General features: G+C 31.8%; 6 protein-coding genes and 1 further gene across 6 annotated transcripts, besides 2 other annotated features; 4 read left to right on the top strand and 3 right to left on the bottom strand.

Moving 5' to 3' along the window:
* Positions 1-1,962: 1,962 nt before the first annotated feature.
* Positions 1,963-4,017, top strand: ACS2 (acetate--CoA ligase ACS2; the record flags this gene model as incomplete). Its single annotated transcript, XM_001642954.1, has 1 exon — positions 1,963-4,017. The coding sequence occupies one exon, from the start codon at positions 1,963-1,965 to the stop codon at positions 4,015-4,017; it is 2,055 nt and encodes a 684-aa protein (XP_001643004.1).
* Positions 4,018-5,569: 1,552 nt separating this feature from the next.
* Positions 5,570-7,327, top strand: Kpol_397p6 (uncharacterized protein; the record flags this gene model as incomplete). The annotated part of the gene is made up of 1 exon (XM_001642955.1): positions 5,570-7,327. The coding sequence occupies one exon, from the start codon at positions 5,570-5,572 to the stop codon at positions 7,325-7,327; it is 1,758 nt and encodes a 585-aa protein (XP_001643005.1).
* Positions 7,328-7,843: 516 nt separating this feature from the next.
* Positions 7,844-8,653, bottom strand: Kpol_397p7 (uncharacterized protein; the record flags this gene model as incomplete). Its single annotated transcript, XM_001642956.1, has 1 exon — positions 7,844-8,653. The coding sequence occupies one exon, from the start codon at positions 8,651-8,653 to the stop codon at positions 7,844-7,846; it is 810 nt and encodes a 269-aa protein (XP_001643006.1).
* Positions 8,654-11,794: 3,141 nt separating this feature from the next.
* Kpol_397p8 (uncharacterized protein) lies at positions 11,795-13,354 on the top strand (the record flags this gene model as incomplete). Its single annotated transcript, XM_001642957.1, has 1 exon — positions 11,795-13,354. One exon carries the CDS (start codon positions 11,795-11,797, stop codon positions 13,352-13,354), a length of 1,560 nt encoding a protein of 519 aa, XP_001643007.1.
* Positions 13,355-13,726: 372 nt separating this feature from the next.
* Positions 13,727-14,701: a sequence feature (similar to hypothetical protein; correction of possible frameshift sequencing error~similar to Saccharomyces cerevisiae CDC37 (YDR168W)).
* Kpol_397p9 lies at positions 13,727-15,205 on the bottom strand (the record flags this gene model as incomplete).
* Positions 14,705-15,205: a sequence feature (similar to hypothetical protein; correction of possible frameshift sequencing error~similar to Saccharomyces cerevisiae CDC37 (YDR168W)).
* Positions 15,206-15,960: 755 nt separating this feature from the next.
* TAF10 (Taf10p) lies at positions 15,961-16,659 on the bottom strand (the record flags this gene model as incomplete). The annotated part of the gene is made up of 1 exon (XM_001642958.1): positions 15,961-16,659. The coding sequence occupies one exon, from the start codon at positions 16,657-16,659 to the stop codon at positions 15,961-15,963; it is 699 nt and encodes a 232-aa protein (XP_001643008.1).
* A 1,785-nt stretch (positions 16,660-18,444) lies between these two features.
* Positions 18,445-21,321, top strand: SEC5 (exocyst subunit SEC5; the record flags this gene model as incomplete). The annotated part of the gene is made up of 1 exon (XM_001642959.1): positions 18,445-21,321. The coding sequence occupies one exon, from the start codon at positions 18,445-18,447 to the stop codon at positions 21,319-21,321; it is 2,877 nt and encodes a 958-aa protein (XP_001643009.1).
* Between the last annotated feature and the right edge of the window lie 97 nt (positions 21,322-21,418).

The following is a 21,418-nucleotide window of genomic DNA, read 5'->3' on the forward strand; positions in this document are numbered from 1 at the left end:
GATGGAATACACCTTTCTGGATGGAAGTTAGCGATTCTATTCACATACAAAAAATACACAGGCCAATGTAATATTTCCATGTTCTGTTGTTTGTCAAACCTTTCTCTAGGCTGATTTGGTACTCTTCCGTAAAGGGCTTCTCCTGCTCTCTCATGTCGTTTCAGGTTAATTTTTCAAATTTCATAGACACTACCTCTCTCTCTCTCCCTCCCGTTGCACTAGTTGGACCAGAAAAACTCAGAAACACGTACACACAAGCTTGGTACTAATGCACTAATAAGGCGTCGTATTGAAAGAAACTTGCAGAGCACAGTACAGTAGACAGTAAAAACACCAAATCATGATATTGTTCATTTCATCACAACAAAAAGGCTCACCACTGGCTTGTCTTCTCACGAGTCTAAAAGAAAAATAAAATAAAATAAAACCAAACTAGACAACAGCCATAATGGAATCAACGTAACTCAATCCAACCCAGCTCTCTCTTCTTTGTTTCTTGTTGGAAATACAGAGTTACAACTCTATTCCGACGATGAAGAAAAGTGTTTCCCAACCGTTTATCTTCATGCATCCGAAATGCACTACAGACTGAGGAAGAGAGAGATATAATTTTTTAACAGTTCGAATAGAGGTTCGAGATGGGTATTTCCTAGACATTTCCCATAAGATTACTACTTCATTGGCTCTTTCACATTATGTTGTCATTCGATTCTCCCATACCAAGAGCATTAATTAGATTTTTTTTCATTATATTTTTGTTAACAAGTGGAAGAAGGACGGCATTGTTGTCGCTATATCATCAGTAATCCTTTATCCATTATATTTTTCGAACTACGGTTGTCTCGTCTGGTCTTGTCTCTTTTTTTTTCTTCCTCCCATTTCTTTTCTACTGATTTGATGTAATTTAATTTGTTACCACTGTTGTTGGATATTGCATAGTAAAAGCTGCACCACTCTTCTCATAATTTGATTTATTATCACCACCATATAATAAATAATCTATATTCTTTCGTAATGCATATGTAGATGTTTCTGTCATAGAAAGAAAGAGATATATTGAAGGTTTTGGTTTTCTTGTACTAAACCCATCTACTTAAATTTTGTTTGATCCCGAATTATTTCGTATGTCTTTTACCTCAGGCAGTATCTCTTGGAATTCAATGATTCTATTGTATAATTCTTCTTGATGTTTTTTCTTATTCATGCACTTGATCCCAATTTAAACCTTTCCTTCTCACACGTTAATTAATTACAATTATAAATTACACGAATTTAGGTAATACAATTTATTATCGAGTGTAAAAACCGAAATTTGACAGGATACGTTCGACCTTCAGTTTGTTGTCGTGATTGTAAGAATTGCTGCTGCTTGTGAATTGAAACTTTTTTTTCCTTTTGGTTTTTATTTCAGTATATTTTTTTTTCTCTTACTTTTTTAATAAATTTCCCAATTCATTCTATAATTTCATCTTATATTTAAAGTAGTTTCTTTTATCTCCTTTTCTTTTCGATGTCGACCTTAAATTCATATCTGTCGTCGTAAAAGGTTCTTCTCTATATTATACACAAGTTAAACTAAACAAGAATTATTAGTTGCGTGAGCTGTATATATTACTTAATTCCGTCAATTGAAAAAATTAAAATAATTATTTATTTATTTATTTAATAACTAACAGTTGATCAAGATTGTATTTATTCATCTAATTTATTTCCAAATATAAACTTAGATTCAATACTTTCTTTAAATTTCACTACTAATTTATTTTTACATTTTTCACATTCTCATCTCATTTCTTCTAATAGATCAAACAATTAATTTTGGTATAAATACCTAGATAGGACCTATCATTTGAAGACATTAAATATAATTTATTTTTGACTTAATAATTTCTTTATTCTCCCAGAAGTCAAACATTAAAAATCCATTAATATTCAATTATAGAAATAATATAGTAATACAAAATGACTACAAAAGAACATACTGTAGTCCACGAGGCTCATAACGTCAATGCTCGTCAAGCTCCAGAACATTTCTATAAATCTCAACCTGGTAAAGGTTACATTACCAGTATGGATCAATATTACAAAATGTATAACGAATCCATTAATAACCCAGATGCTTTTTTCTCTAAAATGGCTAAAGAATACCTACATTGGGACAGACCTTTCACCAAGGTTCAAACTGGTTCAATTGAAAAAGGTGATTCTGCTTGGTTCTTAAATGGTGAATTGAATGCTGCTTATAACTGTGTTGATAGACATGCTTTCGAAAACCCTGATAAAACCGCCATTATCTATGAAGCTGATGACGAAAAGGAAAACAGAATCATTACCTTTGGTGAATTGTTAAAACAAGTCTCTGAAGTTGCTGGTGTATTACAAAGTTGGGGTGTCAAGAAAGGTGATACAGTCGCTGTCTACTTGCCAATGATCCCAGAAGCTGTCGTCGCTATGTTAGCTGTCGCCAGATTGGGTGCTATACATACTGTCGTTTTTGCTGGTTTCTCTGCCGGTTCACTAAAGGATCGTGTAGTTGACGCTGGTTGTAAAGTTGTCATCACTTGTGATGAAGGTAAGAGAGGTGGTAAAACTGTCAACACTAAGAAAATCGTCGATGAAGGTTTGAACGGTGTCGATTCAGTTTCTCGTATTTTGGTTTTCCAAAGAACTGGTACTGAAGGTATCCCAATGAGAGCTGGCAGAGATTTCTGGTGGCATGAAGAAACCAAGAAACAAAGAGGTTACTTACCACCTGTTTCTTGTAACTCTGAAGATCCATTGTTCTTGTTATACACTTCTGGTTCTACTGGTGCTCCAAAGGGTATTGTTCACACCACTGGTGGTTACTTGTTAGGTGCCGCTTTAACAACTAGATATGTTTTCGATATTCATCCTGAAGATGTTCTATTTACTGCTGGTGACGTCGGTTGGATTACCGGTCACACTTACGCTTTATACGGTCCATTAGCTTTAGGTACCGCTACAATTATTTTTGAATCAACTCCAGCTTATCCAGACTACGGTAGATACTGGAGAATTATCGAACGTCACAGAGCCACTCACTTCTACGTTGCTCCAACGGCTTTAAGATTAATCAAACGTGTTGGTGAAGCCGAAATTCCAAAATATGACACTTCTTCCTTACGCGTGTTAGGTTCTGTCGGTGAACCAATCGCTCCAGATTTATGGGAATGGTACCACGACAAGATTGGTAACAAGAACTGTGTTATTTGTGACACTATGTGGCAAACTGAATCTGGTTCTCATTTAATTGCCCCATTAGCCGGTGCTGTTCCAACCAAACCAGGTTCAGCTACTGTCCCATTCTTCGGTGTCAATGCCTGTATTATCGACCCAGTCAGCGGTGTTGAATTAGAAGGCAATGATGTTGAAGGTGTTTTGGCTGTTAAGTCTGCTTGGCCATCAATGGCTAGATCCGTATGGGACAACCATGACAGATACATTGATACCTACTTGAAGCCATACCCAGGTTACTATTTCACAGGTGACGGTGCTGGTAGAGATCACGATGGTTACTACTGGATCAGAGGTAGAGTTGATGATGTTGTTAATGTTTCTGGTCACAGATTGTCTACAGCCGAAATCGAAACTTCTCTAGTTGCTAATGATAATGTTTCTGAATCTGCCGTCGTTGGTATTCATGATGATTTAACTGGTCAAGCAGTTGTCGCATTCGTTTCTTTGAAGAACTCTGATTATATACAAGAAAATGCCACTGAAGGTGATGCTAACCATGTCACCCCAGATGCCTTACGTCGTGAATTAGTCTTACATGTAAGATCTGAAATTGGTCCATTTGCCGCTCCAAAGACTGTTATCTTAGTCAGAGATTTACCAAAGACCAGATCTGGTAAGATCATGAGAAGAATCTTAAGAAAGGTTGCCTCTAACGAAGCTGATCAATTAGGTGATTTAAGTACTATTGCTAATGCAGAAATTGTACCATCTATTATCTCTGCTGTCGAAACCCAATTTTTCAACGCTAAGAAGAAATAATTAAGACATCGACTATTGATAAAACAAAGAACAACAATCGTTGATCTATCAATTTAATTCCGTCCTATAATTTTAAAATTCATGTTTCATTTACAAAATCATTATTAACAGGCATAGAGAGGAATGGCTATTCTGCATTCCTTCAACAAAACCCCCCTCAAAAAATTACAAAATACAGTTAAAAGAAAAAAAAATATTAACGTATATATTTAATAATACTAGTAATATATCAATTCTTCTACATACATACATACATCCTTTTCACCCTATTTACTTTGTATAGTTGTACAATTTTATGTTTTTATAGATACTTTTCTGGTAGTTAAGAACAACAAGCTTTCTAAAAAATAAAAAAAAACAAGATCAGACTAAAAATATTACAATCAGTCCCATCACTAATGCGACAGAATAATTTCAGTCAAATGTTGCAGCAAATATGCATATACCATGCATAAAACTCAAAAGGAATTGTTGTCACCAGGGGAACTTGACTAATAATAATACACGGATATCTGATAATGCAAGTTTACTTAACTAAGAAAAACACACACACATATTTATGTACTATTAGCTAAAATAAAAATACCTCTTCATGAATGAATGAATGAATGGATAGACTGTCACAATCAATATAAAGGAAAGTTCGATATCTAAGTTTCTTATACTAAAACAATTTCTTACAAAAAGAATGGCTTTAAAAGGCTTTAAAAACCAAGATATCACCGAAATCGGTAACCGATGCCCCGTATATTAAATGGATATGTCTATTTAAAATTCAAATTCAAATTCAAGTTCAAATTCAAATACAAATACAAATATGGCCCTCCATACCTCCATACCTCCATAACCCCTCCCCTCCCATTTATTTTTACATTTTCTAAATTCTTACCTCCCTGATCATATTAAGTTCAAAGTATTATTCTGTCTGAAATTATCCATGAATCTGTTCTTTTTAACTGATATTTTGGGTAACAGGGCATCGCATCATCGCATTGACGAATATTTCGAATCGAATTAAAAATTGAAATATGTGCAGAGTTCGAAATATATCTCTAATTCATGATAACGACGAATCAAGATACCCTTCTATTTAAACTATAGAAATATAAAAGGAATGATTTAGGGAAGAGATGAGTCAGTAGCTGCATTATCATTAAGAATCAGTTCTTTTTTTATTTAACTTATAATACTTCAATCAAAAAGGATATATCACTTGTTAATAAAACGGTTGGTAGATTATATTAATGTTATACTATATTATATATATTTTATAATACCATTTAACATTCTCTCTCATATATAATTTATTCTGTATATATCATTGATTATTGTTTGAAGAATCAAACAAGGTTCAGTGAATTAAAATCTGGGGTAAGGAAAGGAATTATCACTGATTATCACTGATTATTGAGAGGTTTTGGAAAGTATTGCTTCCAAGGGTTATATTCTTATTTTCATTTTGCATTCTTTTTAGACTTATAGAACAGTGTTGGGTATTAAAATAAAACAGTCATTATTGATTTATACAGGTGTATGATTTCGAAGGTGTGCAATGTCGGTGGATTTAGGTGCTGCAATTTATATTGCAATTAAACCTATTTTAAAAATTTATTGCATTATTTTTGTAGGTTATTTACTTGCAAGATTTAAAATCGTAACGACAGAAATCGCTAGAGGTATTTCAAATATGGTTGTCAATGCTATATTACCATGTTTAACTTTTAATAAAATAGTCAGTAATATCTCTTGGAGAGATATTAAAGAAATTGGTGTTATATTATTATCCGCAGTCATTCTATTCTCTGTAGGAACTGTTTGCTCCCTTATAACAAATTTTGCTACAAAAGCTCCAAAGCAATGGTTTTGGGGTTTAATATTTGCAGGTCTATTCCCAAATATTTCAGACTTACCTATTGCTTATGTGCAAAGTATGGGTAATGGTACTATTTTTACTGCTGCTGAAGCCGATAAAGGTGTTGCATATTCCTGTATTTTTTTAACTGCTCAAAGTTTCTTACTGATGAATTTTGGTTTATGGAGACTGGTTGGCCTGGATTTCAAGAATGCCAAGAAAAATGACACCGAATCAACTGTAGAAGATTCTAGTACAAGTTCAGAAGCTGAACATAAATTTGTACCTTCAACCCAAGTTCCAATACAGTCCAAATCAAAAAATAATGATTATTTAGGGGAAAACCACATGGAACATACTTATGAGGAAATGCAATCAATACGATCATTACCAAATACTGAAAGCTTAACGAGAAGCATAAACTCTACATCTACGGATCCCGAAGAATATTCAGTAAGAAGTTTAAATCCAGATAACTTCATAAGGAATTCAACTTCACTTGATGCTTATAAAGTATTCTCTGCCGCATCAAGTCCAGCATTCTTAGAAAGATCAATCGAAAACCCATTGGAGAACAATTTAGAAGAATCTACAGAAGGAAATACTGATTTAAGGAGAAGGAGAAGGAAGTCTTCAGTTAATAATGTCATTGAAGAGTATAGTGAAGTCACAAGAATTAAAACAGGTGAATTAGATTTATCAAAGCCTTTAACACTATTAGAAGATATAGGGACTCATAACGTAACTATAACAAAAACCTCAGAGGGTAATACTTCAGTTAGTGATGGGATGGAAGAAAACTATACCAATGATTCAAATAGTGAAAATGCTCCTCATTCTATTAGAGCGAAGTTTAATAAATTCATGACAGACCATAAGCTAGAATGGTTGGTTTATATAGGTATCAATTTCTTCCGTCCTGCCTCGTTAGGTGCACTTTTAGGTATCATATGTGCTCTAATTCCTTGGGTGAAGGCATTATTTGTTCCTACATACGTGCATGTTCATATGGCGCCAGATGGCGAACCAGTTTTAAACTTTTTGATGGATTTTACAGCATATATTGGTAATGCCTGTATTCCATTGGGTTTATTGATGCTGGGTGGCACCTTGGCCAGACTGGAAATCAATACATTACCAGAAGGATTTTTAAAAACTGCTGTCGCAATGACTGTATTTCGTTTAATGGTATTGCCGATAATTGGTGTCGCATGGGCGAATAAGTTAATGGATATAAATTGGATGGCAACTGCTATTGGTAAATTTGTAATGATTTTAACATGGTCAATGCCTAGTGCCACAGCTCAAGTTTATTTTACAGCATTTTATACTCCTCTTGAAGGAGACCATACCCAAATGGATTGCTTATCAGTTTTCTTTTTAATGCAATACACCGTTTTATTCATAACACTGTCATTTGTAGTGACATATACTCTAAAGGTAGATTTAAAGGTTTAAGCATATTTCTCAAAAATTAATCATTGCATAAACGAGTATATAAAACTTTCATAACTTTCGTCATATATATTTATTACTCTTTAACATTTTTACTTCATTTTTTGTTGTTTATATAAAGTTTTAACTATCAGAAGAATATGAAACTTCACTGGCACCATCACATTAAAAGACTGTAATAATGTCAGTTCAAGACTTGAATTTAAATCATAATAATAAAAAGTATTTTGTAATAAAAAAATTGAAATAAGGGATTAAAAGAAATAGGTTTGATATAAAAATAAAATGCAATAGTAAAAACTTGAAATAAAAAGTTATAATGATTATAAAAAGTGACTTTTCCTTATTCTCCTTTTTTATTGTTTATCTTTTAAAATGTTGATAATATTGCATTAGTAGATATATACAATCCATTCATCGATCGATCTGAATAATTGGTAAAAGGATAAATTAAGAAATATGAAACATTCAACTCAAAAAAAATTTTTGAACAAAAGGTAAAAAACAGATTTCTTAAATTTAAGCCAAAGATGGCAAGTTAGCAGTGTCAATACCTTGCTTCTTTTCAACGTGGTTACCGTTGTTACCGTTGGTTGGCTTTCTACCACCTCTGGTGTTGTTTCTGCCACCTCTACCTCTGGCATTTCTACCACCTCTGTTACCGTTAGATCTTTGTTGTGGTAAAGCGTCAGAGAAGGTAGCGTCGAAGGTCAAGAATTCCTTAACCTTCAATTGCTTAGACTTGACATTCTTAGTCTTGGAAGCTTCAACTAAAACTTCTTCTTCCTTGAAGACGATTTCAGCATTTTCCAAAGCTTCAGCTTCTCTAGCAACTTCTGGTTTCTTGTTCAAGTCGTTAGAGGAGACTTCTTGCAAGTAAGCGTTCAAAGACATTCTGTTGTCAGCGACAGCAGCTTGTGCAGCAACATCGCCAGCCAATTCGGCATCAGCATCAGCCTTAGCTTCAGTTTCAGCATCTAATTCGTTACGGTCATCACCCCAACCTCTGTTAACTCTCTTTTGAGTGTCAACCTTACCAGATCTGGATTGACGGTCAGTACCTCTTCTAGTGTTGGACTTCTTGGTGGCAGCAGAAGCTGGAGAATCCTTGGATCTGTTTTGTTGTCTACCAGCAGCCTTGTCTCTAATAGCACGTTCGTTACCAGTTGGTTGTGGTCTGTTCTTGTTGGCTCTAGCTGGGTTAGCAGATGGAGGTGGGACATCAGCTTTCTTTGAAGAAGTAGTCTTCTTAACAAGTTCCTTTGGAGCAGTCAAGACGACGTTAGCGTCTTCGACATCGTTGCCTAGTACATCGAATGGGTTAGACATATTTAATTATTCAGATTGATGAGATGGTCTTGTTGGAAGTTAGAACAAAGAATGGGAAAAAAGAATTTACAAGTAATTAATTGATCGATGAACCAATTTATAACGGGAAGTACCAGTGTGTATTGTATAAGAAGTTAATTGAGTTTTATTAATATATATATGAAAGTAGGTATGAGGAAGTAAAAATTGGATAAAAGTGAGTAAAAGTTTACTAGATTAGTTGGATGAAGAGTAGTTAGATAGAGAGAAGGAGAATATTATTAGAGAGCAATGGTAATAAGAGATATGAAATGGGAGTTAGTATGTATGTAAGTAAAAAAAAAATTTTCTTTTCGAAAAGCATTAGCTCTTTTCGCTAGAGTGAAACAAAACTCAGAGTGAAATTACCGCAGAAACCAAGAGAGAAATCAAGAAAGAGGAAGACAAAAAAAAAAGTTCACACAAGTGAATTAATTATACTGACCTCAGTTGAAGATGGTATATATATTTATAAGTAATTGGTTATTTAGGTGTAAGATACAACAGGAGGAGCAAGAGTTTGGTACTGGAGAGAAGTGTGTGTGTGACAGACAGACAGACAGAGCAAGTATAGTTAACATCATGCAGATATGGTTGAAAAGAGAGAGAAAAAGAAGTCTGGTAGCTGTGCAAGATATACTGGACGAGGTATATCCTAACCATACGTTAAGTAGTGCATTTTCAGTTCAGTTCAGTTCAGTTCATCTCATCTCGATTCATTAATTGTCAATAGTGTCTTGTCAATTAGTAGACAGTACAAGTAACAATACCAATACCAATACCATCATCATGATCTCTTGATTTGTACGATGTAGCTTAGTATTCTGACAAAACTTCACAATTAAAACGCTGTTGTGCTTTGATTTCATAAAGTGAAAAATTTCGATGAGCCCTACGAATCTGGAAAATGAAAATGAAAATAATAAGAGAGCCAAAACTGCTTTCCACATAGTTTTCTCTTATATGTGAAATATTTCAGACGATGTATAGGTGAGAGAATATGCAGATAGAAAGAGGGAACAGAGAACAGAGAGAACAGAGAGAAGAGAGAGAACCGAACGAGCGAGAATACTGTAAATGGATTTTTTTTGAGTCTGTGCGTCATGAGAAATTTGTATCACATTAGGTATTCCAGTAATTTCGCACTTGTATCAAGAGAAGAGGAACAAAAAGAAGCGATGAAAGCTTCTTGCTCTTTAAGCTTTTATTTTTTTCTCATCTCGTTGGGCAATTTATCTAGTTTTTTTTTATTTTTTCAGTATGGATGGGTGGGCTGCGGTAGTTTCTTTTTTGTTTGTCCTCGTGATGCTTTGAGATCATACCTTACGTGAGCAAAGATGAACGGATGCGGTTTGCGGGTAACCTGAGCCCAGAGGCACAGAGACAAATACAAAACACTTACCCGGGCAACCTTTATTTTTCGCTTTGTCCGTTGATGGTCCGTTCCTGTCGTAAGGAAGAGAAAGCTTCCGCAGACATTGACAGCAGATTAGATGATAGTCAGATACAGAAGGGGAGAAGAACCGACTCTTGTTCAGAGAGACAAACGCACCCAACAAAGAAACGAATATATTAATGGGTCACCCTTAATTTCCTAGTTAGGAAAAGACACATCTGTGCACATCGGCGGCTAAGTTCTTAACAATTGTGTATGTGTTGGCAGCAGAAAGAGAGAGAGAGAGATACACACACACAGTTTTGGGCCATTCTATTGATATGGATGCTATTTCAGGAGCGACTGTATCTTAAGAGACAAAACAGTACCATTTATACGCCGCCACAGTATCCTTTTCAGGAAAGAGAATCAATTACAACGCAAACCAATGATAACGATAACGATAAAACTAAAGCTGAAAATAGATCAGAAGAGGATCACTGCCAATCCCCAATTGGAGAACTGACTACTCATTAAAATCAACCAATTCAACACATATAAATAGCGAATGAAAAGACACATAAACTTCTATATATTTGTTTTGCTTGTTGTTGTTGTTGTGATTTTTGTGTTAACATTTTAATACCACTCAGATCCAGTCAATGAATCTGTTTCTTGTTCTGCCAGCACATTCAAGTTGCAGCAATGTTTTCATATGGATGGCCACAAACAAGATTTGTGGCCTTACTATTATGTATATGTATCTGTACTCGCTAAATTATATAACGATCCTTCTCACCTATGAACGCACTACAAATTACAATTAAACAATAAAGTAAACCAAAATGAGTCTGTTATTCATGTGGTTTAGGCCCTTTTTTTGTTTTTTTGATTTGTTACTGCTTTAGATGTTCGAAGTTTCCAATTAATTGCAATCACTTTTATTGTGACTGCGCCAAGAAACTAGACATTTCATCTTCTTATTTACCATCATCTTAGGTGTCTAGTCTCCCTCCCCCCCATCCTAGTTACGATGTATCACATTATTTTCAACCATTATATATGTGTCTAATATTTTGTGGGTTCCATCCTTCATAATATAATCCAAAATCAAGATCAAAGAAAAGAAAAAAAAACATAATAATAATTAAGGAAAATTAAGATTCCAAAAAATCAAGAATCATCCAAAAAAAAAAAAAATAACAATAATACCTTTAGGACATCTGAATTGACTGATATCACGAACCAGGAATGGTTAGTTGAACAAAACTTCAATAGCACCCAGGACTAAGTTCCTATACTCTTTGTATACCTTCTTTCTCTTCTTCACCTCCTTCTCTTTAACGTTTCTCTCTATTTGCACTGCATCAATTAAAGGATACTCAAGAATTTATTCAAAATTTTACTTCTCATTACCACAAGAAATTCAATTTTTATTTAATCATTGAAAATTTCAATAATTATCTATTTCTCTAACTTTTTCCCATCCCTTTTACATAATATCTCACAACATATCATATCATTTACTTCTTATCCTTGTATAGATATCCTATCTATTTAAGCTAAATTTCAATCCTGGAAACGAAATCTTATACATTAAAGATAATAAGTTGTTGGATACTACAACTGAAGTTCTAACTTATACTCCACAACAGACCTGACACACACATACACATACTCATATACATACTCCAAGCATATTTCCATCATCTACATCTAGCAGGCACACAACGCACAAAGAATTGGAAATGTTGATTACTTCAAATCAAGAAAATGTACGTTCTTTGATAAAACCACTGTCAACTACATCTCCTGCTGCAATAGCTGCTGTTCAAATGGTTACTCCAAACAAATTATCTTCACTTTTATTGAAACGAGGTCCATTGGCAATAAGACATATCACTCAAACTTTAAGTGAAGAAATCCCAAGTTTTAAAGATTTATCCTCTTCGAAACAAAGAAGATTGATCATGAGTGTAATGGAATCGGGAGATGAATCAAATAATGTTGTTTTTGAAAAAATTGGTTGGGGTCAATGGAATGCAAAAATTGTAAATGAAAATGAGAATTTTATTGATATTAGAAGTTTAACAAATTTAAATAATGCTAAGATTAAAGATATGATTTCACAGGAATCTCAAAAAAGAAGAAGAAAAAATAATTCAAATCTACAACAACAACAAACTTTCACCGCCTCGAGCAAGAACGTCAGTGTGACACAATTGAAAAATTGTATTAATGAAATTGAAAATTCAAAAAATCCAACAACAATTGTTGAAAAAGAAGAAATTGATGACAACAAGTATAGTCATAATATAAAATTAATTGAACAATCTTCACCAAAGAAACGATTTAAACAGTTGTCATGTGAGAATGGAAAACACTTTAATAATGATAAAGACGAAGATGACGATCGTGTGCAAAATCTTCCTATTGATGAAAATAAATATGACGCAGATGTTGATTTAGGTGACGGTGAACCTGTTGATGATGAAGATTATGAATATGATCGTAATCATAATATAAAAATTCATAGTAGGCCGTTTATTAAAAAAGAATTTGAGCATGAAGAAAATAATGAAATTGAAGATATCGACCTTTATAATATTCAAAATAATTTAGAGTTTATGCCACACGTAAATCCGAATGCTTATTACACGTTCACAAATGTTTCAAGGGTAAGAAAACCAACAATTGTACTTTCAGATTCAAATTTGCTTTCAAAGGATCTAGAAAAGGCATTTTTATTCCAAAGGAAAGTTAAACAATTAGGAAAATATCAGCCTAATAAAAATTTAACAAGAAAAGGCCATAATCGCCAACATAATTCCAACACAATTCCTTCAAATAATAACAATAATACAAATGATAATGACAATATTAATAATGACAATCACAACAACGAAGATAAACCAAAATTCTATACTACTACTTCTGGCACTCAAAAATTATCAAAAAGACGCCTTTCCATATCAAAGGAATCATCAATAAGATCAACATTATATTTTGCAAAAAATAAAAACAAAATTAAAAGTAAAAATAACCAAAGTTGTCTCAATAATGACATTCCAAGATTTCATCAGGTAAGAAAAAATATTGATACTGACATAAATAAATCCTTCCATTCCGAAACAGATGAAGAAGATTGGGCTACGATTGGTGCAATATCATTAAGAAATCCAAAGAAAAATGAGTTAAAACTAATTGCTGATCCAAAAGAAAATGAAGAAGATAGTAATAAAAATAAAAATTCAGTATCATTTGATGAAAATAATGCCGCCTGTTTGCTCCTAAGTTTGAAATCGTGATATATCAAGGTACCTTCAAATCTAATTATTTCGTCTTGATTTGTTTTATCTTTTGCATAATGTCACTGTATTAATCATATTCATATTTTGCATTTACTCTAATTTATTAAACAAAAGCTTAACTGATCAATCAATATTTCCCTTGTTTGTGTCATCTAGTTTCATTCAACAGAAAAAGCATAAATAGAGATTCAAGTTTACTTCAATATGTAGTTCCTTTATAGTCATTCAGTTATCAAACTTTTATCCATATCTTTTAATATTTTAATTTATTAAAATTTATTTTCTCATTCAAGATATCATTTGAGACAGGTGTAAAGATGCATCACAACACATGAGTTCAATTAATTTTCTATTTATCAACTACAACATTTAATCGACTATATCTGCACTATTTATTTCTTCCTCGGTGTTTTCCAAAGACAGATTTTCTAATTGGTTTTGATTATATTCATCTTGTAAATGTTTAAAATCTTCTTCATTTTCCAATAATGCCTTAACACCAATTATATCAGCTTCGTTAAATAATTCTAGGTATGCTTCAGCTTCTTCTATAGGGGTATCCGCAAAGACTTCGTTTATCTTTTCCAAATTTTCGGATTTAATTGCATCTTGCATCTTTTTAGGCAGCTTATTGAATACTTCAACTCTTTTAACCTCTTCTGGGTCAGACGATGAGAAATCTGGTAAATTGATTTCCAATTCCGTAGAATCATCCAATGATTTCAATTGAATAGTCTCTACACCTTCACCATTTTCAGCTTCTTCTTGTTCCATAACCTTAACACGGTTCTTGACATGCTCAAACTTATTTTTAACAGAGTCTAAAAATGAATTTTTACCCATACTATTGTTTGGGTTGAATATAACTCTTTGGAAGAAAACTTTAATAGTTTCTGACATTTGGTCAACAATCAAATTTGGAATTTTCTTCAATGCATACACCTCACGAACATAGCCTAGTAACTCTGACTGATGGATTACTTGATATGTTTTTTTTTCGTCACCTTCCATTTGGTATTCAAATGCCTTCATCATCAACGCATCCTTTTGTTGTTCAGAAATAATTTGCATATGATCCAATAAGAATTGTTCAGATTTTTTATAATCATTTACTTCAATTATTCCAAATTGTTCTGTTTCGGGAGCCAATTTCATGATATCTTCCCCATAATCAATGAATTCTAGTTCGGGTTTAAATTCAGGTAATTTATCGACTTTTCCGACAGCATGAGACTCTGAAATCGATTCTAAAGCAACTGCATTTTTATCATTTGCCTGATCCTCTCCTTTTGTATTCATGAAACCACTGTCAAATCCGGTATGGATATCTTCAGAAGAAATTAATTACTTTTTTTTTATAAAGTCCCGGTATTTTTCAGTAGCATCCTTTGTGACATTTGTGATTTTTTCTCTATGCTTCAAACACAACTGGTTGATAATGCTACCATCCTTTGGATCCTTTCCTTCCTTTTTGGCATCACTTGCTAATTGCTCAAATAAATCTTCAACCATTTCATTATATGATGGAATATTAGGATCAACATTTTCACCTGTCTGTTTTTCATGTTTATCAAAATTGGCATTTAAAAACTTAGAAATATTGTCCAAGTTACCTAATTCACTTACAGGAACTTGAGCCAATAATTTATCCACTCTTTTATTTAGAGAATCATACATACTAACTTGAGTCTCTAAATTTTTTATATCCTGATTTCTCTTCATTCTATTTTCATGAATACTTTGCTGCTTCCATCTAATGAATGAGCGTTTATCGACGTTTGGATGAACCTCGACATCAGAATCATCAGATAATTCAATCTTGTCCCACTTAGAATAATCAATAGCCATATTTAATAGTAATATATATATATAACTGATCCAACCCAAAATTAATTGTCTATTTTCTGCTTTGCCCTAATAATAATAAGACAATAAAAGTTGCCAAAAAAAAATCCACGTAAAACTGTCGTATTTCTTTACAACTCAGTATATGTAAATTAACTGAATCGTGAATCTAATTCGAAAGGTCTGTAGATATTATTCTTAAATAATAATCAATTACAATCCTTTTTATATACTCTATAGCATTAACTTTTAGCTTTTATCTTTTAATATTAGCATTTGTATTTAAATTTGATATATGGATTTAATTTGAAGGGGGAAGAAATTACTAGAAACCTAGGTAATAAAGCTTCGTTTACAATGACAATTATAATGTATTGGTATATGTCCAATTTTGAACTACAGCAACTATATTAATCTATAGTACATGGTATAGGTAGGCCTGAGAAATAAAAACTATTATAGATACAAATTATATTCATAACGATATACACTTTCGATTATTGCTATGGCAGTTGTGACAACAGCTATGATGATTATAGTGATAACAATACTTATAATGCAGATGTCTTGTCCAGTGTAAGCTTTCCTAGTACTTTTACGTTTCCAGGCTCTCTTTAAGTTCTTCACAATCCGTCGTTATTCATGTGATAGGAAGTCAATTTCATTTGAATTAAGACTCTAAAAATGACACTGGTAGAGCTATTTTATTTTAACAGTGGTTTGAGATGGGGGAGGGGAGGGGAGGAAGGAGTTGAATTTTAACGATAAAAGTCTGGTCTTGTAATGTTTAACCCATATTCTGATACAGCTGCGCTTAAGTCGCTTACTGTTAGGACAACCTTACTTTGAGTGTTTTTTTCATTTTGCTGTTGTTGCTGTTGGGTTAATTGTTGTTGCTGCTGTTGTTGTTGAGCGGCTAGTAATTGTCTGGCTCTGGATTGACCATTATTTGCATTACTGACGGATACCGATGATCTTATTCTTGAATATTCGTATGCATCAGTAGTTATATCACTAATGAATTTTTGTGTTGCTAAAGCTAGTAATCTTTTAACCCTTTTATCTGAACAATTGAATCCATTTTTTGTCATATAGTAATCGATTACAGCATCTGGGATAATTGGAACATTTTCATCCATTAGTTCTAAGATTTCACTCAGAGTTTTATCCTTTCTTGTGAATTCTGGTAGTTCGAATAATTTTTTATCGTCTTCGATTTTTTTATTATCTTTATCGTTGTTATTGGTAGCAGATTTTGAAGTAGTAGTGGAATCGTTATTATTCTTTTCATTAAAATCACCATTTGAATCTGAGACTCGTTTATCTTCTTTGGATGTAAATAACCCGTTATCTATTTGACCTTCTTCGTTATCATTAAATTCATCATCTACTTCTACATCCATTTCTTGGTCAAAATCATTTTCTGGTTTTTCGTTCAATCCAATTTCCTGACTCATTTTATGTGTAGCTGAAAGTTTATATGTATATGTATATGTATATGTATGTGTATTTATATGGATATGAAATACCAGTAAGTATGTTTACGATATTTCCCAGGATATATCAGGATATTCTTGATATAAGATTAGTCTACTATTGATTGATGCCATTATTAGTTAAACGGAACTCTATTTACTTTATTCAATTGTGAATACATAAATTTCAAAAATTTCAATAAAAAAAAAAGACGAAGAAGGCAAGATTGAAATTTGTAAAGTGATCCGGGTAAATATAAATATGTGTAGTATGCCGGATATTCCAATATATACCAATACTTATTATACTTTATAAGAATAAAATAAAAGATCCTAACTACAGAAACCCATAAGTATAGTATTAGGATATAGTGTTGGATAACTAATTGTTTTCCAATTGACCCTTCCATTTGAACAGATTTATTTCCTGGACAGACAAAAATAAATAAATTAACATCGATGCAAAGTGGAACAATATAACAAGAATAATTATTAAGTGTCTGCTATTTATATGAAGCGAATGATGTAAATTTGACTTGTCTTAAATCTATTCAATATATATTATTCAGTTCCAATTGTGTATATTTAATGCAAACATAAATAGAATCAATTTAGGTGGTCTTGATGCAATTACAGCGTATCTAGAAAGACAGGACAAGAAGTAGTGCAGAAATTCAAATAATTAGCCGCGGACCTTTTTTACGACTGATTGTTCTCTCATTGTTTTTATTCTACTTTCTTTATTAGTATATATATATATATGTGTGTGTGAGGGGGGGGGGGGGGGGGGGGGCTGGAAGGATTTACAGAAAGAAGATATCATCGATCTTTTAATAATATCTGTAAAAGTGGAGTAAAAGTAATAATAAATGACGTTTCCATTCATTTTATTACTGTTCGATGTTTGATCACACCATAAATATTAGAAATTGGTGGGGTAAATCAATTATGAATTATCAATTGAGACAATGTAATTTACTAAAATTAATTAATGCACATAGGTTAAGGGAATTATATAATTTGTATATAAAGGGAATCAAATTACAGGAATAAACAAACAAAAAAAATAGAGAATTATGTTATCTTCTCTTGATGAAAAAGAAGTTAAAATTAAAATTAAAACTGCTTAAGATATTATTGGATATCTTTCACTTCTCTCTCTTTCTCTTCTTTACAATTTATTCGTCTCTCTTTTATATGTTCTTGCTTTCTAATACCACATTTGGAATTTCAGAAACACTGCTGTTATATATATATATATAACATGTCTTGCATCTCTGGCAGTATATGACTGTGGTATTCAGCATTTGAATAAAACTTCAGTTTGGATGCCTGTAGTGTTATGGTTTACCCTGCCTTGTAATTTTTTGAATTGTACTATAAAAGACTTAACTATGCACTACAATATACAATCAGAACTTTATTTACAGAGAATGGCACGCAGAAGGAAGAGAAGTGTTAATTTTTTTCTTTTTACTAGTTAGTTTGATTTAGTTCGTTAGCTATATTGTATTCGCTCCGTTTCGTCATTTTAGATTTATTTATCTATCTATCTATCATTCTTCGATTGATTTTTAATATTTAATACTTGTTTTTAAAGGGGAAAGAAAATTTACATGTATATATACTTACACACACACATATATATATATATATATATATATATATATATAACTTAGGATTTTTTTTAAGTAGACAATTGAGAAACTACAAAAGCACCAAGTAATCAATTAATCAGTCAATTTTCATCAATTGTTGATATACATTATGGAAGACCCTTTTAGTATTAATGAAAATGATTTATTGGATTTTTACGATTTAAAAACTTTAAATCCAATTGATTCATGGAATGATGATTCAACAAAATTAATTGACTTGAGTAAATGGCAAACTCAAATTCCAATGTCGGATAATTCATACGAAATACTAAAGGATTTATTGACCCAACAACAAACTTGGAAAGATGAACATTTAAAATTAATCAATAAGGATTTAATATTAGATCCACTAAATAATGAAAAAATTGTTCCAATTTTAAATTCTTTAAGCGTATCACAAGATCTTCAACCACAATTTTTAATTAATAATAAGAAATTCAATGTTATAAATTTTTTGAAAACTATTCATAATAAAGATTCTTTCGATGATTTGTCAAGTTCTTTAGATTATTTAGATATGACTTTACAAAATCAATCTGACGAATTAAAGATTTTAGTACAAGATAATTTTACAAAATATGTTAAAGTTAAAAATAGATTGGACCAAATTTACGAAAACTTTGCAAGTTCAAGCTCAACTTCAAATTCAAATAAAAATAATGATTTTAATAATAGAATTAATATTGAACATTTAAGTGAAAAAATTGATGATCAAGTAAAATTTACCAACTTGAAATTAAAACCATTATTAGATCGTTCAACAAAAATTTCAAATTATCAATTAACCAAAACTTTTATTGAAGAAAATAAAGAATTTATAAATTCAACAAAAATTTTAAGAAACTATTTGCATAAGAAGGATTATAAAAATTTAATGATAGAATATTCCAAGATATTAAATAATTACAATGAAATTTGTTTATTATATAAAAATAATGATATTGAATTACCTTTAGTAATATCAAAAATTTGGGACGGTGTCTTAAATATAATGGATACTTATCGAAAACAGATTTGGAATAATTTAATAGATATCGAAAATAATAGTCAAGACACCTTCTTACCTTTGATTTCAAAATTGTTAGATCTAGATTTGAAAGAACAAAACCCTATTATACAATGGATCTTAACTAGATTAGAGAATTTTGAAGATAAATTTAACAATATTTCAAATGAAATGAAATCGAAAATTATTAAAAGTCAAAAAACAATCCTATCAAATTGTAATATAAATGGAACAGAAAATGTAGAATTAAATCATTACCTATCAATTAACAAAGCTGTCCGTTTTAGAAACGTTACTTCTGATGGGTTCAATGGTACATCTTACAATAATAGAATGAGTACCTTAAATTCAAGCTCGACAAATAATTACACTATCGGTGAAGAATCTACTAATGTAGAAGATAGAGGTTCAAATACGACAGCAATTATGTCGTTCCAAGGGTTAACTGACTCCTCGATTATCGTAGAAATGTGGATGTTATTATTAAGATATAGCAGTTTATTAGAAGAAACTAGTAAACAATTTGTCGAGTTCTGGGAGCATGTTGAAAAATTCTTAGATGGGACATATCAAAATTCTTTATTAAATGATAAAAAAAAGGAAAACATCTTAGTCGGAGAATTATACACGATCGATGATTATCGTAACATTTTAGTTTTGGAAACCAAACAGGTTAATGATATAAGGAAAAGAGGTCAATCGATAGTCGAGTTAATTTCAAATAAATTAATGACATTATTCCAATCTTCTCATTTTAACTTATTTAATGATGAAGACTCGGAAAATATTCAAATTACAAAAGTCGAAAATAATTCAAATTCTAGTGTAACAGATTTCGGGTTTATACCACCAAATGCAAACTGTCTAAGTTGTTTAAGATATTTACCAAGAGTCGTAGAACCAATTTTGGTCTTCACAACCGAAATAGCCCAATTAGGTATTACATCTAGGTCAATTGATGTTTTAAGAGAAGTTGTATCAGTGGTGCTGGAACGTTCAGTTAGCGCAATTTCAGCAACAAAATTAAGAGATTTGGCTGATTTTTACAAATTAGAGGATTGGCAAGCATATGAAACTGTTGCCACTAATGTCAATGGACATAAAATCGAATATTGCGTAACACAGTTCCCTGAAATAATCAGGGTCTTCCAAGAATTAAGTATCCAGACAATTAGGGATTTGTTATTCTCTTTCGAAAAGTTACCTGTATTAAATGGTATTTCAATTATTAATTATCCTTCAAAGCAATTGTTGACAAATATTGAATCGCAACAAATTGTGTCGATGGAATCTGTATTGGAAGCTATTTTGAAAAATGCAGCCAAGGACAAGGATAATCCAAGAAATGCACATACTACATTAACTTTGACCAATTTGCAATATATCAGGGAGATCACATTCCCACAAAGTTTGCAATATTTTGATGAAGCCTTTGAATGGAATTTGAAAGACAGAAATCTAAGCGTTTTCAATTTATTAGGTAAAATGGAACAATCAATCTTCGGTAATTATTTAAGTGATTTAAAAATCAATTTAAGAGATATTTTAGAAGAAAAATTCAGAGAAATCAGTTGGGCTACATATTCATCCAATTCATTTAGAGTTAGTGATTATATTATTGAAGGTTTGATGGTTTTGGTTACAGTTCACAGTGAATGTTTCAGAATTGGGCCTCAATTGATCAATAAGATTTTAAAAGAGAGTCAAATTTTTATCGCAAAATATCTATTTGAATCTTTCAAGCCATATATTGGTAATGTATCATCTGATGGGTTATTGCAAATTACAGTTGATTTACAATTTTTCCAATTTGTATTAGGTGAATTATTGGAAAAAGATACAAAGATACCGCTAACTGCATGTTTACAAAATTGTTTCCAAAATAATACAGAAAAAATGCAAAGGTGTATTAAAGAAATTGAACCAATTGTTCAATCAAATATAACAAGAACATCTATTCAATNTGCGGCATTCAAGTGAAGAATTATTCTCCACTTATCTCTTCTATTATCTCACACTTTGTAATTAATGATGTAATTATCTATACATATTTATATATATAGCGCATTCAAACAAT

This window comes from Vanderwaltozyma polyspora, genomic scaffold, assembly GCF_000150035.1.
Source record: "Vanderwaltozyma polyspora DSM 70294 KpolScaffold397 genomic scaffold, whole genome shotgun sequence".
NCBI classification, from domain to species: domain Eukaryota; kingdom Fungi; phylum Ascomycota; class Saccharomycetes; order Saccharomycetales; family Saccharomycetaceae; genus Vanderwaltozyma; species Vanderwaltozyma polyspora.